Source organism: Bombina bombina, chromosome 7 (assembly GCF_027579735.1).
Source record: "Bombina bombina isolate aBomBom1 chromosome 7, aBomBom1.pri, whole genome shotgun sequence".
Lineage (NCBI taxonomy): Eukaryota > Metazoa > Chordata > Amphibia > Anura > Bombinatoridae > Bombina > Bombina bombina.
The window spans coordinates 60,623,746-60,638,374 of record NC_069505.1 but is presented as its reverse complement, the minus strand read 5'-3'; the positions used below and the strand labels follow the sequence as shown (position 1 = coordinate 60,638,374).

The window sequence follows — 14,629 nt, the reverse complement described above, 5'->3', positions numbered from 1 at the left end:
AAAAAGAAGCTGCTGCCTTGGTAACCTACTTTATGCAAACAAAACATTTTATGGATATAAAAAAAATAATCAAAACGAGGTGGATGGATTAAATAATCATTAAATACTTTGAGATTCTACTATAAAGTCTTTAATTATATGTAGTAAAACAATTTTGCATTATGCGTTTATTTTGTCCTGTAATTTATCTCTAAAAATTGTGGGCTAAGTGCTATTAAAAGTGGAAGCGCAGACTTAACACTGCTATATTCCACACCGTTATTGGTTGCACACTCTAGTGACTCATTAATAACTGTCTAATTGTCCCCAGCAGAGAAGGAAAAGAAAATTTATGCTTACCTGATAAATTTGTTTCTTTTTAGACACGATGAGTCCACGGATTTCATCCTTACTTGTGGGATTACGCCTCCTGGTCAGCAGGAGGAGGCAGCAGAGCTGTATATATATAGCTCCTCCCCTCCCTCCCACCCCAGTCATTTGCCCAAAGTTAGGAAGAGAAAGGAAAAGTCAAGGTGCAGAGGTGTCTGAAGTTTACAAAAATGAATAACCTGTCTCATAGAACAGGGCGGGCCGTGGACTCATCGTGTCTAAAAAGAATTTTTTTTTATCAGGTAAGCATAAATTTTCTTTTCTTTTTAAAGACACGACAAGTCCAAGGATTTCATCCTTACTTGTGGGATACAATACCAAAGCTAGAGTACATGGATGATAAGGGAGGGACAAGACAGGGAACCTAAACGGAAGGCACCACTGCTTGAAGAACCCTTCTCCCAAAAACAGCCTCAGCCAAAACAAAAGGTATCAAATTTGAAAAATTTTGAAAAAGTGTGAAGAGAGGACCAAGTTGCAGCCTTGCAAATCTGTTCAACAGAAGCATCATTTTTGAATGTCCATGAAGAAGAAACAGCCCTGGTGGAATGAGCTGTAACTCTTTCAGGAGGCTGCTGTCCAGCAGTCTCGTATGCAAAACGGATGATACTCTTCAGCCAAAAAGAAATAGAGATAGCCGTAGCTTTATGACCCTTACATTTTCCAGAAAAAAGACAAATAGAGAATACTACTGACGAAAGTCCTTAGACGCTTGTAAATAAAATTTTAAAGCATGGACTACGTCCAAATTGTGCAAAAGATGTTCCTTCTGAGAAGAACGATTAGGACACAAGGAAGGAACAACAATCCCCTGATTAAGGTTTTTGTCTGAAACAACCTTAGGAATAAAACCAAGTTTAATACGTAAAACCACTTTATCCAAATGAAAAATAAGGTAAGGTGAAATATATTGTAATTCCGAAAGTTCAGACACTCTTCAAGCAGAAGAAATGGCAACACGAAATAAAACATTCCACGATAACAACTGAATATCTATGGAATGCACAGGCTCAAACGGAACCCCCTTGAAGATCTATAAGAACTAAATTCAAACTCCATGGAGGAGCAATTGGTTTAAACACAGGCCTGATTCTAATCAAAGCCTGACAAAAGGATTGAATATCTGGGACATCTGCCAGACGTTTGAGTAACAAAATAGATAAGGCAGAGATCTGACCCTTTAGGGAACTCACTGATAAACCCTTCTCCAATCCTTTTTGGAGAAAAGACAAAATCCTAGGAATCCTAACTCTACTCCATGAGTAGTCCTTGGATTCACACCAAAAAAAGATATTTACGCCATATCTTATGGTAAATCCTCCTAGTTACAGGCTTACGCACCTGAAATAAGGTATCTATGACCGAATCAGAGAAACTGCGCTTGGCTAGCTTCAGAGAATCTATATTTGAATGATGGAAGGGTCCCTGAATCAGAAGGTCCTCCCGAAACGGAAGCCTCCAAGGGGGTAGAGACGACATCTCTACCAGATCTGCATACCAGATCCTGTGAAGACTGGCTGTTGCAATAAGAATCACTGAAACCCTTTCCTGTTTGATCCGGCCAATCACTCGAAGGAGAGCAAATGTAGCAAAAAGATATGCTAGACTGAAGAGGTCGTCAGAGCATCTATCAGAGCCGCCTGAGGATCTCTGGATCTTGACCTGTACCACCGAAGTTCGGCATTCTGTCTGGATGCCATGAGATCCAACTCCAGCTGACCCTATTTGAGGACCAGACTGGAGAACACATCCAGATGAAGACACACTCCCTCAAATGAAAGGCCTGTCTGCTCAGAAAATCTGCAACCCAGAAGACCACTCCTGGGAACAGAATTGTCAACAGACAACAAGAATGGGTCTCCATTCACCGAATTATTTTGGAGACCTCTGTCATCGCCAAGGAACTCCTTGTTCCTCCCTGATTATCAATGAGAAAAGAATTGTCAACATACAACAAGAATGGGTCTGCACCCACCAAATTATTTTGGAGACCTCTGTCATCGCCAAGGAACTCCTTGTTCCTCCCTGATGATCGATGTAGGTAATTGACATTATGTTGTCCGACTGGAACCTGGTAAACTGAACCGAAGTCAGCTGAGGCCAGTCCAGACAAGCATTGTAGATCGCTCTCAGATCCAAAATGTTTAAGAGCAACAAAGACTCTGAGATCATATCCTATGAGCCCTCAGGGAGTCCCAAACTGCTCCCCACCCCAGAAGGCTGGCATCTGTTGTCACAATCTCCCAGTATGGTCTGTGAAAACATGTTCCCTGGGAGAGATGAGCTAGAGACAACCACCAACGAAGAGACTCCTTTGTCTCCCGTGCCAATAGATGTCGAGGGGAACATTCCAAATAAATTTTGAGCATGTCCAGCTGCAGAGCTCTGAGATGAAAGCAAGCAAACGGGACGATGTCCATTGCCGCTAACATCAGATCTATTAACTCCATGCACTGAACGGCGAGGAGAAGATTGCAAAGCCAGACAAAAATCAATAATCTTTAACTTCCAGACAGCTTTCAGAAAAAACTTCATAGACAGAGAATCTATGATGGTCCCTATAAAAGTCACTCTTGTATGAGGAACCAAAGAGCTCTTTTTTAGATTCACCTTCCACCCGTGTGACCTTAGGAAAGTCACTTGAGTGATTTTACTAGCTGAAAGGACTGTGCATGAACTAGAATGTCATCCAGATGCAGCGCCACCGCAATGCCTTTTGAACAAAGTACTGCAAGCAGAGACCCCTGAACCTTTGTGAAAATTATGGGAGCCATGGCAAGACCTAAAGGAAGAGCCACAAACTGGAAATGTTTATCTAGAAAGGCAAACCTTAAGAACCTGTGAGGATCCCAGTGAAAAGTAACATGCAGGCACGCGTCCTTTAATCCTTAATTGATCCTCTTGGACCCAAGAAAAAAACGAATAGTTTCCCACGGGAAGGACGGTCCACTAAGAAATTTGTGTAGACTCTTACAAACCACTGCTTAGGAATGCTAGCTGTCACCAGAAACACAAGAGAAAGCAGGAGCTTTACCTGGGTTCCAACCCACAACCTCCTGCTTCAGGTGCGGTAGAGTTAACCACTAGGTCACATCTCCCTTGATTGAAATCTAAAAAGTGGTCTGAAAGTTCCCTCCTGTTTTGGGAACCCCAACCCAATTGGGATATAAAACCCAGAACCTGTACCTGCATCAGAACTGGAAAAACGAAACCTGCCTCAGGAGAGCTTTTGATCGAACCCAAGCCTAAGCAAGGATGGAAAGTCTGCCCCTTACAAGATCCGATCCCGGATCGGGAGCATGTCCTTCATGTTGTCCTGATTCAACATCAGGCTATGGTCCATTTTTTTATTTTATATATTTTCAAAATACATTATTTCCCTCAAGCCAGGTCCCAACAGGGACTACTTCTTGTAAGGAATCACTAAAAGCTTAGACTCCATAGAACAAGGCTCTAACCATAAAGCCCCGTGTTCTGGAACAGAGCAAACTATGCTCCTAGTTTGATAAATTGAAGAATTTAAAAAAAAAAAAGGAAATTAGCCAAAAGCCTTAATCCTGTCCTGGATTTTAGCCAGGGAAGTTTCTGACTTAGTATCATCAGACAATGCATCAAGCCAATCCGCCGTTGCACTAGTGACGGTAGACAAGTACACCCCTGGTTGCCAGTGTAAACCATGGTGTACATCCCACTTGTAATCTTTGTCCATGGGACCTATCCTCTGTCCAGCCTCCTTAGCGGAGTCTGTGATGGGAAACAGTGTTGTAAACAAAGGGAATGCCTCCATCCTTATATTCACTGGACGCACTAGTATATATTATACTGGAAATGTCATTACTGGACAGACTATGTTGGGGACGCCCAGGATAGATAAAAACTCATGAAGTAACATTCCATCTGAGTCTGAGAATTCTCTCACAGATAATCCCAACGTATTTTCCTCCTTCAGTAACATGGAGGAACCATGAGGAATAGCAACTACAAAAATAATTCCTCTGATGTTTTATACCTCGTGGAAAAAAAACGTATAATATATCATAACTCCGAGTGGAGTGTAAAAGGAAGCGCAGTGCACTGCATGTGTGCCATTAATTTTAGTGGGACACTATAGGAGAAAATTGTGGCATAACTTGACTATCCTCAACAGACTCCTAAACAGCCATCACTTTAGAAGGAGTAGGTTCAGAAAAATATCTTAATAAAATTCACACATAAAAAATTTTTACTGTCTCTTTAACCTTAAAAGTAACTATCGTTGTGTGCTTTTGTTCCATCCTAAGACCCAAAGAATGAATTGATAAATGAACAGCTGAAATTCTTCAATAAAATTTACACATACAAAACGTTACTGTCTCTTTAAATCATAAAAGTAACCTTATCTTTGTATGCTTTTGTGCCATCCAAAGTCACAAAGGAGGGATTAACAAATAAACAGCTGAAAGTCTGTAATAAATTCACACATAAAGAACGTTACTGTCTCTTTAAATCTTAACAGTAACACCTTATTGTCATAACGGATGAATTAACAAGAAATAGTTGAAATTCCTTTAATAAAATTAGCAGCTAAACAAAAGTTACTGTTTCTTTAAATTTTAAATTGCAATGTTTTATTTTTGTATGCAGCAATCACATAAACAGTGAAATAAATGCAACTAAGAATACTCTAAATATTCCTAATGCTTATACATCCTTCTAAGTCTTAAGCGCAAAAACTGCGACAGATATTTGCACCATTGCTTCCGATAACCGGAAGTGATATGAAGGAAGTGCCCAATACAAAGCGCGCACTCTAAAGCTAGAATCCTCCGCTCCTCACTATTGCATAGTATTGTAAGGAGGAAGAAGTGTCTCTAGAGCCCTTTAGAAAAGATAAAGTCCTCCGCTCCTCGCTATTGACAAATAAGTGTAAGGAGGAAGAAGTGTCCTTGGCACCCTTTATGAACTCCGCCCCTCGTGGGCGTTTCACCAGCTATCTCCCGGTCGCCATTGTTTATGTAAAGGCACCGAGAGTGACAATATAACATTTGTGCAAATAAAAGCTGTTCAGCCTGTTGCTTCTAAAAACAGCCTTATTGGGAACAAACACTGACGCCACACAAACTCCGCCCATCGTGGGCGTAAACAAACACCATCTCCCGGTCACCATTAAAGTCTTACACAGAAAGCGCCGGGAGGGAAACCCACAACAGACTGTTCTAGCCTCACTACGTACAATGCAATGGTTAGCTGTCAGCCATGTAAACCTTTAAACCGTGTGGCAGCCGTTAGCAATCTGTAATGTACAGATCAGCAGTCAGTCCCAGATATGCCGTATACATGTGAAAAACACTGCACAGAAAGATTGCATTATTAGCTCACACAGCAGTGAGTCCAACTGTTCAAGGTGTCCCCTTAACCATCTAAGAGGATTAACCCCAAATTGAATGAGGAATAAATACAAATAAAGTGCCTAACTTGTTCCTGAGCTTGCTTCCACTCCCCAGAAATAAAGTCAGCACTTACCTCATTTTCTGCCAGACAGTAAGGCAGTTTCAGGTGTAAGAGGTCCTCTCCCTCCCATGGACCTGTAATATAACTAACATTCTGACTAAATATCCCTCGGGTTTTCTTGATAAGGGCAGCATTCAATATATAGGAGGCGCAGTGAGAATTATGTCCCACAAGTTCCCATTGCTCTAAATCCACCAAATGCTCTACTGTAGAGACTGATATGGACTATGGCTACACCCTAGAACAAAGCAGCACACTCTGGCACTACTTCAAAAATAAAAAACTCTTTATTGAAGAATCTAAACTAACACCTCACTTTACCTCTTCCTATCACTAACGTAGGCAAAGAGAATGACTGGGGGCGGAGGGAGGGGAGGAGCTATATATATACAGCTCTGCTGTGGTGCTCTTTGCCTCCTCCTGCTGACCAGGAGGCGTAATCCCACAAGTAAGGATGAAATCCGTGGACTCATCGTGTCTTTAAAAAGAAACCTAGGTTACAATATGGCAGCGCACATTGCTTTATATACACGTAAATATTACACTTATTTTCGTAATACATCTGCCAATTATTCTCAGGCCAATCTCAGTTTTGAATACATCATGCTCTCTAATATTTATTTTGCAATTAATATCCCTTTAAGAACAAAATACAAAAGGCATTAGCTTTTTATATTTAGCAGTAGAGCAGGTTATTATTATTATTAGTACATTTATATATTTTACAAACTTACTTGTAAGAGGGTATTTATTTAGATGGTGGTGTGATCTAGGCAATGTTTTTTATTTTTAAAGGGGTATAAAGGTCATAAATGAAATGTGGATGGGTGCATTTTGATTTGAAAGAGGCATTTTTGCTATAAGCTTCCATTAGCAAAAATGCCTCTAGTAAAAGTTATTCCTGTTTTTCTGTGGCATATGCACATATCCTGTAAGGGCCGTGCACTAGTATTCTGTCACTACACCTTCTTAGAGAGCTGGCGTATATTACTTCTGAATACATCATTTGTGTCATAAGCTACAGCTGAGAAGGTGTAGTGCCTGAATACTGGTGCATGGGCACTCACAACATATGTGCGTATGCTGCTGAAAAACAGTAATAGCTTTTACTAGAAGCATTTTTGCTAATCGAAGTATATTGCCAAATCAAAATACACCCACACACATTTAATTTTTGACCTTTCTATCCCTTTAATCATACAAACAGCAGCAATTCTAAGGGCGGGGTGCAAAGAACCCCTCAATCTTCTATTTTGCACCCCTATTGGGCTGAGGAGGAGAGTTAAAATGACAAATACCTCACCACACCCCCATACCACATGGCTCTGCCCTCACACCGGCGACCCCACCTATAGAACACCAATGACTGTTGGCCCCTCATCCATAATGTTTCTGAAATCGCCACTAAGCTGAAAGCCATAAGCCTGTAAGTTGATGCTACTCAAGATTCTTGGTCTTTGAGAACTAAAAACCGATCTAGTATTTTTCTGCTACACACCATTTATAGGGCGCATCATCTTAACCAAGCAGAATAACCCCCATTAAATCAGTTAATTAATACCTACCCACCCCTTTCTCTGCGGAATTGGTGTCTGTTCATGATATCCACTTAATCGAGTTTCCTCACTCCTAGTTTTAGGGGGCCTTTAGCGGCCCTCCGCTCTGCCCTCTTAGCCTCAATCTCTCGCTGCCGCTCCTCTCGTTTTTTCTTGGCGATTTCAGCTTTGCTGAGACCTGTAGGAACAATGTATTATATAAAACAGATCTTGTAGAAAGTGACAATAAAAAAGGCAGCTATGTTTTCTCACCATGATCCGTCTCTACTGACTCCCAGTTGTCATCTGCCCCCCAGTCGCCAGTTCCATCTAAACTCAAGTCGTTCTTCTGTAGGGAGACAACACACACTAGTACGTAATTATACAATTAACAACAAGGATCAGAGATCGTTCAGGAATATATACAGCACCTGAGTCCCCCGCAGTGACGTAGAGGAAAAGAAATCGTCCGGCTTAGCCCCAGCGCTGTCCCAGTTGTAATCACTGGCAAGTCTTGTGCCCTCAGGCTGGGCAGCTTTAGATTTTGGAGCATCCCTCGTGGAAGACGCCGTTTGGAAGGAATCATCCCACCCCCAACCATCATCAGAGCCAGAGCTTATGGGAGCAGAATGTCGCTGGTCACTCTGCTGCTCAGGTGTCATTCTGCTGGATGGATCAGGTGGCTGTGAAAAAAAAAAGTAATAAACTTAGGCTCTGTTGTGCCATATTGTATCTTAAAGGGATACTAAACCCACCTATTTTCTTTAATTTTTCAGATAGAGCATGAAATTTTAAACAACTTTCTAATTTACTTCCATTATCAATTTTTCAGCGTTTTCTTGGTATCTTTATTTGAAAAGCTGAAATGTAAGCTTAAGAGCCCAACCATTTCTGGTTCAGCACCTGGGTAGCGCTTGCTGATTGGTGTCTAAATGTAGCCACCAATCAGCAAGCGCTACCCAGGGTGCTGAACCAAAAATGGGACGGCTTCTAAACTTAGATTCCTGCTTTTTCAAATAAAGATAGCAAGAGAACGAAGAAGAAAAATGATAATAGGAGTAAATGAGAAAGTTGCCTAAATTGCTGCTCTAGCTGAATCATGAAAGAAAAATATTGGGTTAAGTATCCCTTTAAGAACAAAAATATTTAAAAGGATAAAAAAAAAACAGTTTTAATATCTCGCTCTCTCTATATCTATATCTATCTATCTATCTATCTATCTATCTATATAAAAAAAAAAAAATCTGGAAATTCAGAAGGCACCAAAAACGTCTTGCCATGATAATTACTGTGCCATATACTAGGTGAACAGATCTTCCTTAGAGAGACATTAAACCCACAGTGGGTTTTTTTCCCCATGATGGAACAATTTTAAACAACTTTCTGGTTTACTTCCATTATCAAATTTGCTTGATTCTTGGTATCCTTTGTTGAAGGAGCATTACCTAATGAGTTAGCTGAACAAGTGTGAGCCAATGACAAGGCATATGTGTATAGTCACAAAATCAGCAGCTAGCTCCCAGTAGTACACAGCTTTTCAACAAATGATACCAAGAGAATGTATTAGAACTGCATATTTCCCCCACTAAACTTTATCTCTCTCTGGTATGTCTGTATTACCTTAAAAAAAAAAAGCTTTCTTTTCTGTGTCTTCCATTTTGATAAGAAAGGTGCCATTTGCAATGTTTGGTTAGGCCTTGTTTGATCTTGCTCTAATTTATGACCTATGCTAATTAGGATCATGTGACTTATTACCTTTAAATTGAATATCCACAGCTTGTTACATCATAGCAGCATTACATGTGTGTAGTTCCCTAAGTGTGCTAGTTCATAAGTGTAGAGAGAGTTATAACAACGGAGTTAGACAAAGGAGTGGACAACAGAAATAAGTACTTTCAAATTCCAAAAATTAAATGCAAACATGCTACACTTTCTAATGTCTGCTTTAACCGTTTTCTCCCTTCTCCTGAAAGTCACAGCTCTTCCATTCACAAACAGCACTCAGAACATTCATATTTCTCCTTCTCTTCTACCCTCCCCCCTCTACAACACACATGAACTTTATTCCTATCTCAAATCCCTCAGCCAACCATGCTTCACTGATCCTAAACTTAAACACTCGCATAAGACACATTCTCATCTCCTTTCATCACCATCTTTCTTCTTCTTGTAGCTGGGGATGTCTCGCCTAACCCAGGTCCACCCTCTGCTTCCCTCAGATCACTACCCCAAATGACACCTCATACACCTTGCACACGTAACCCTCTAAACCTCATTAACTGCACCTCTATTAGTACACCTCAATTCCCGTGTGCCCTTTGGAATGCACGCTCGGTATGCAATAAGCTTACATCTATTCACAACCTATTTATTTCACGTTCACTTAACCTGTTAGCCCTCACTGAAACTTGGCTTTCCTCCTCTAACACAACTGCTGTAGCCTCTCTGTCCTATGGCGGCCTGCATTTCAGTCACACTCCCAGGCCTGGAGACAAACAAGGAAGGGGAGTAGGAATTCTCCTGTCTCCTCACAGTACCTTTCACTGCATTCCTTCACCCCCCTCTCTTTCCTTCTCATCTTTTGAAGTTCATGCTATCCGCCTCTTCTCCCCTATAGCTCTTCGTGTTGCAGTTATCTATCGGCCCCCTGGCCCAGCATCACAATTTCTGGACCACTTTGAAGCCTGGCTTCCACATTTTCTCTCTTCTAATGTCCCTTCTTTCATCTTAGGGGACTTCAACATTCCCCTTGATAAGCCTAACATGCCTGCTGCCTCTAAACTTCTATCCCTTACCACCTCTTTAGGCCTGTCCCAGTGGACAACATCTCCAACACACTGTGAAGGCAACTCCATAGACCTGGTCTTCACAAATCTCTGTGCTGTTTCCAACTCCCTTAACTTCCCCTTTCCTCTCTCTGACTACCATCTATTAACTTTCTCTCTCACTCTACCTGCTACATCTTTGCAAGCCCCCAAAAAACTGCTACCTCACAGGAATTTAAATGACTTGGATCTCACAGACTTTTCCACTCAATTGAGTCCTCTGCTCTCTGACATTTCATCCCTCTCTTGTCCAAATCTTGTGACTCTACAGTATAATTCGGCACTAAAATCAACACTTGACAAAACTGCACCCTCCACTCTTTGACGTACATCAATCACTCGACGGCAACCGTGGCACACTAAACAGACCAGATATCTTCAGCGATGCTCACGGGCCGCTGAACAGCAGTGGAGGAAATCACGCACCTTTTCGGATTTCCAACATTATAAATTCACCCTTAAAGTGAAGGTAAAGTTTTCCATTATTGAAAGCTGTATTATGTTAATTATGTACTATATAGCAAGATCGCTAAGTTTTTTAAACCTATTAGTATATATATATAAAATGTCAGAGTTTTTATCTACCTTCTCGACCGCTCATAGCTCCTCCCTCCATGTATTTCCTGTTTTCTCAATGTATTACGTACAGAGCGGTCCCACCCGCTCTATACGTACTTGAAAAGCACGTTCTCCATTGACAATAAACTTGCGCATGCGCACACCTCGCCGTACCGTCGAATTGCGCCTGCGTGACTCAAATCAATTGTGACCTAAAGCGCAGGCGTCAATCCTCGTTGCAACATAGTATTGAATGAATATCTTATTCATTCATTACTATGTTGTAAGCGAAGTGTAAAGGCTGCAAGCGGTTTTCTCCGCTTTTTGTTTTGCAAAGCCGAATACTACCCTATTTCCCCTTGGCTTCGGACGAATTGTGCATGCGCTAAGCTGGAATGAGCACAACTTGGAAGGCAGAGGAAGTTTAGCCAACGCATGCGCAAAACGGCAAGAAATTTAGTGACGTCAAATGACGGCCGCCTAACGGCCAGACCTATTATTGGATAATTTAATAACGTGACCAGACTACAAAAAAAAACAACAAAAAAAAAAAACAGGCTGATTATAGAACGATTATAATTGAATATAAAAACGGTGATAACTAGGTCAATATTTAAAAATAGCAAAACTGATTACTTAAAGTACCCTTAATTTTAGCGGTATTTACATTTAAAATGATCGAACCTTGCAAAGTTTACCTTCACTTTAAGTCCTACAACTCTGCGCTCAGCCTGGCAAAACAAGTCTATTTCTCCTCCCTTGTGTCATCTCACGCATCCAACCTCAGAAAACTGTTCTCAACCTTTAACTCCCTTCTACGTCCGCCTGCCCCCCCGCCCACTACCAACCTCACTGCTCAAATTATTGCTGATCACTTCAGAAATAAACTTGACACCATTAGAAAAGAGATCTGCACCTCGCACCCCGCAAACCCAGCGATCCTACCCACCCCTTCTATTAACAAAAATCTATGCTATTTCCCTCCTGTAACAGAGGAAGAAGTCTCTGCACTCCTATTCTCGGCTCATCTCACAACCTGCCCACTTGACCCTATTCCTTCACAACTTATTCCCTCTCTCCCTGCTTCACTAACCCCTAGCCTAACTCATCTCTTTAACCAATCCCTCACTGCTGGCACATTTCCTGACACTTTCAAGCATGCGTCAATCATACCAATCCTAAAAAAGCCCTTGCTTGACCCCTCCACGCCTTCTAACTATCGACCGGTCTCCTTACTTCCCTTTGCTTCAAAATTATTGAAATGACTAGTCTATAATCGGCTAACTCAATTTCTTACAACTAACTCCTTACTTGATCCACTACAATCTGGTTTCCGCCCTAAACACTCAACAGAACCCGCTCTTGATAAAGTAACAAATGACCTGTTATCAGCCAAAGCAAAAGGCCATTACTCCTTACTAATTCTTCTTGACCTGTCCGCAGCTTTTGATACAGTTGACCATCCTCTCCTCCTAAAAATACTACATTAAATTTGGCATCCGAGACACAGCCCTCTCCTGGTTTGCATCATATCTGTCAAACCGCTCGTTTTCAGTTTCCTTTAACAACATATCTTGTGATCCTATGCCTCTCTCAGTTGGGGTACCACAAGGCTCTGTCTTGGGTCCCTTGCTTTTCTCTCTTTATACATCCTGCCTTGGAAAACTTATAGCCTCCTTTGGATTCCAGCACCACCTATATGCTGATGATACCCAAATCTATCTTTCCTCTCCTGATATCTCTCCCTCTTTACTCAACCAGATTTCTGACTGCCTCTCTGCAATTTTCTCTTGGATGTCTTCACACTACCTCCAACTCAATCTGTCCAAAACTGAGCTGCTTCTTATCCCCCCCTCTTCGAGACATCTGAAACCTGACATTTCTCTGATGGTTGGAGACTCTATTCTCAAAACCTCACCCCAGGTCCGTTGCCTTGGGGTCACACTAGACTCAGAACTCACATTCAACCCACATATACAAACGCTTACCAAATCCTGCCGTTCACACCTACGCAACATTTCCAGAATTCGTCCCTTCTTTACTCAAAAAACTACAAAAATACTTATTCATTCCCTCATCCTGTCACGCATTGATTATTGCAATCTACTCTTAATTGGCCTTCCAATACAACGCCTCTCCTCCCTCCAATCTATTATTAATGCTTCTGCTAGACTCATCCACCTAAGTCGACGATCTACATCAGCTGCTCCGCTCTGCCAGTCTCTACACCCTACTCCCCATACACTCCAGAATACAATTTAAAGTATTAGCCCTAACCTACAAAGCACTCAACAGTCTAACTCTTAACTATATTTCCTCTCTCATTGTGAAATACTTCCCATCCAGTCCTCTTCGATCAACCTCTGACATACGTCTACACTCCTGTTATCTCTACATCCCACTCCCGCCTCCAAGACTTCGCACGTGCTGCTCCTGTCCTCTGGAACTCTCTACCTCGCTCCATCAGACTGTCTCCAACCTTGTATAGCTTCAGACGATCCTTGAAAACCCACCTATTCAGAGAGGCTTACCATCTCTCCTCCATCCTGCATCCGAAACAAGCTAATACATGAACTGCCTGACTCACTGCTGCAAATACAACCTTATGTCTCTGCACCCTAAACCTATAGACTGTGAGCTCTCCGGAGCAGGGCCCTCTTCCTCCTGTGCTAGATTTGTTTAGTCTTGTTATGTTTTGTATTGTATCACAAATCTTTGTCGTTGTATACCCCTATCATTGTACCCAGCACTATGGAATTTGGCTGCGCTATACAAATAAATGATAATAATAATAATAATAATAATAATGAAAAACATTAGATAATAGATGTAAACTGGAAAGTTGTTTAAAATTGTATCTATCTGAATCATGAACGTTTGTTTAATTTTGACTTTACTGTCCAATAAGGAGACAGAAAAAGTCCCCAAATACCTTCTAGCTACTCTGCTTTATTCTACATGACGCCAGAGCTGGTTAAATAAAGGTTCCCCCTGTACTAAGTCACCTAATGACATAAAGAAATAAAGAACAAATCATACAAAGGACGAGCAGATGGTTTGATGAGGTTGTGAAGGTTCCCGCCTGGTTCTCCTCGATTTTTCAATCTTAGGTCAATAACAGGTCACAGAAACCCTCTGGTTTTAATGCAAAATAAATACAAATCTCACCACTTTGTCTTTGGTCTTTTTACTGGAGCTCTGGCTCCAAGCTGTGTCCCAGTCATCAACCATTGGCTGTCGCTTGTTCTGTTCAGAGTCCTTGAAGGGAAGCGGTACAAACGTAATGGATTATTCACCGTTTACAAATAAACTGACAATAAAAAGGAACAAGAAACTCAAAAAATTATTTCATGATTCAGATAAAAAAACATGCAATTTTAAACAGCTTTCCCATTTCCTACTACTAACAAATTTGCTTTGTTCTCTTACTATCCTTTATTGGAAACTGGGAGGCAAGCTCAGGAGTGTGCACGTGTCTGCAGTAGTTTCAAAAGAATGTTATACTTTAGCAAGAGCACTAGATAGCAGCAGTTTTTCCTGCCTTGTAGTGTTCCAGATGCCTACCCAGGTATTTCTCCAACAAAGGAGACCATGAAAACAAAGCAAATTTGATAATAAAAGTAAATTAGAAACTTTTTTAAATTGTATGCTCTCTCTGAATCATGAAAGAAAAATATGTTTCATGTCCCTTTAAACTCCCGAGGAGTTATATATGAGTCAATACTAATTGGTTAAAATGCAAGTCTGTCAAAGGAACCGAGATAAGGGAGCAGTCTGCAGAGGCTTAGATACAAGGCAATCACAGAGGTAAAAAAGAGAATTAATATAACCGTGTTGGTTATGCACAACTGG

The 14,629-nt window shown here is 41.2% G+C and overlaps 1 protein-coding gene across 2 annotated transcripts in view; it reads right to left on the bottom strand.

The window, feature by feature from the left end:
* Positions 1–14,629, bottom strand: part of SCYL1 (SCY1 like pseudokinase 1) — an 80,768-nt gene that overhangs the window by 8,544 nt on the left and 57,595 nt on the right. The window contains exons 15-18 of one of the 2 annotated variants that reach the window (XM_053720137.1): positions 13,946–14,035; positions 7,826–8,077; positions 7,668–7,743; positions 7,425–7,593 (exon numbers count right to left, since the gene is read on the bottom strand). In XM_053720137.1, the coding sequence (XP_053576112.1) occupies positions 7,469–7,593; positions 7,668–7,743; positions 7,826–8,077; positions 13,946–14,035 (543 nt within the window). In that variant the 3' untranslated portion in view covers positions 7,425–7,468. The remainder of the gene's footprint in view (positions 1–7,424; positions 7,594–7,667; positions 7,744–7,825; positions 8,078–13,945; positions 14,036–14,629) is intronic. The other variant, XM_053720138.1, reaches the window with a different exon arrangement.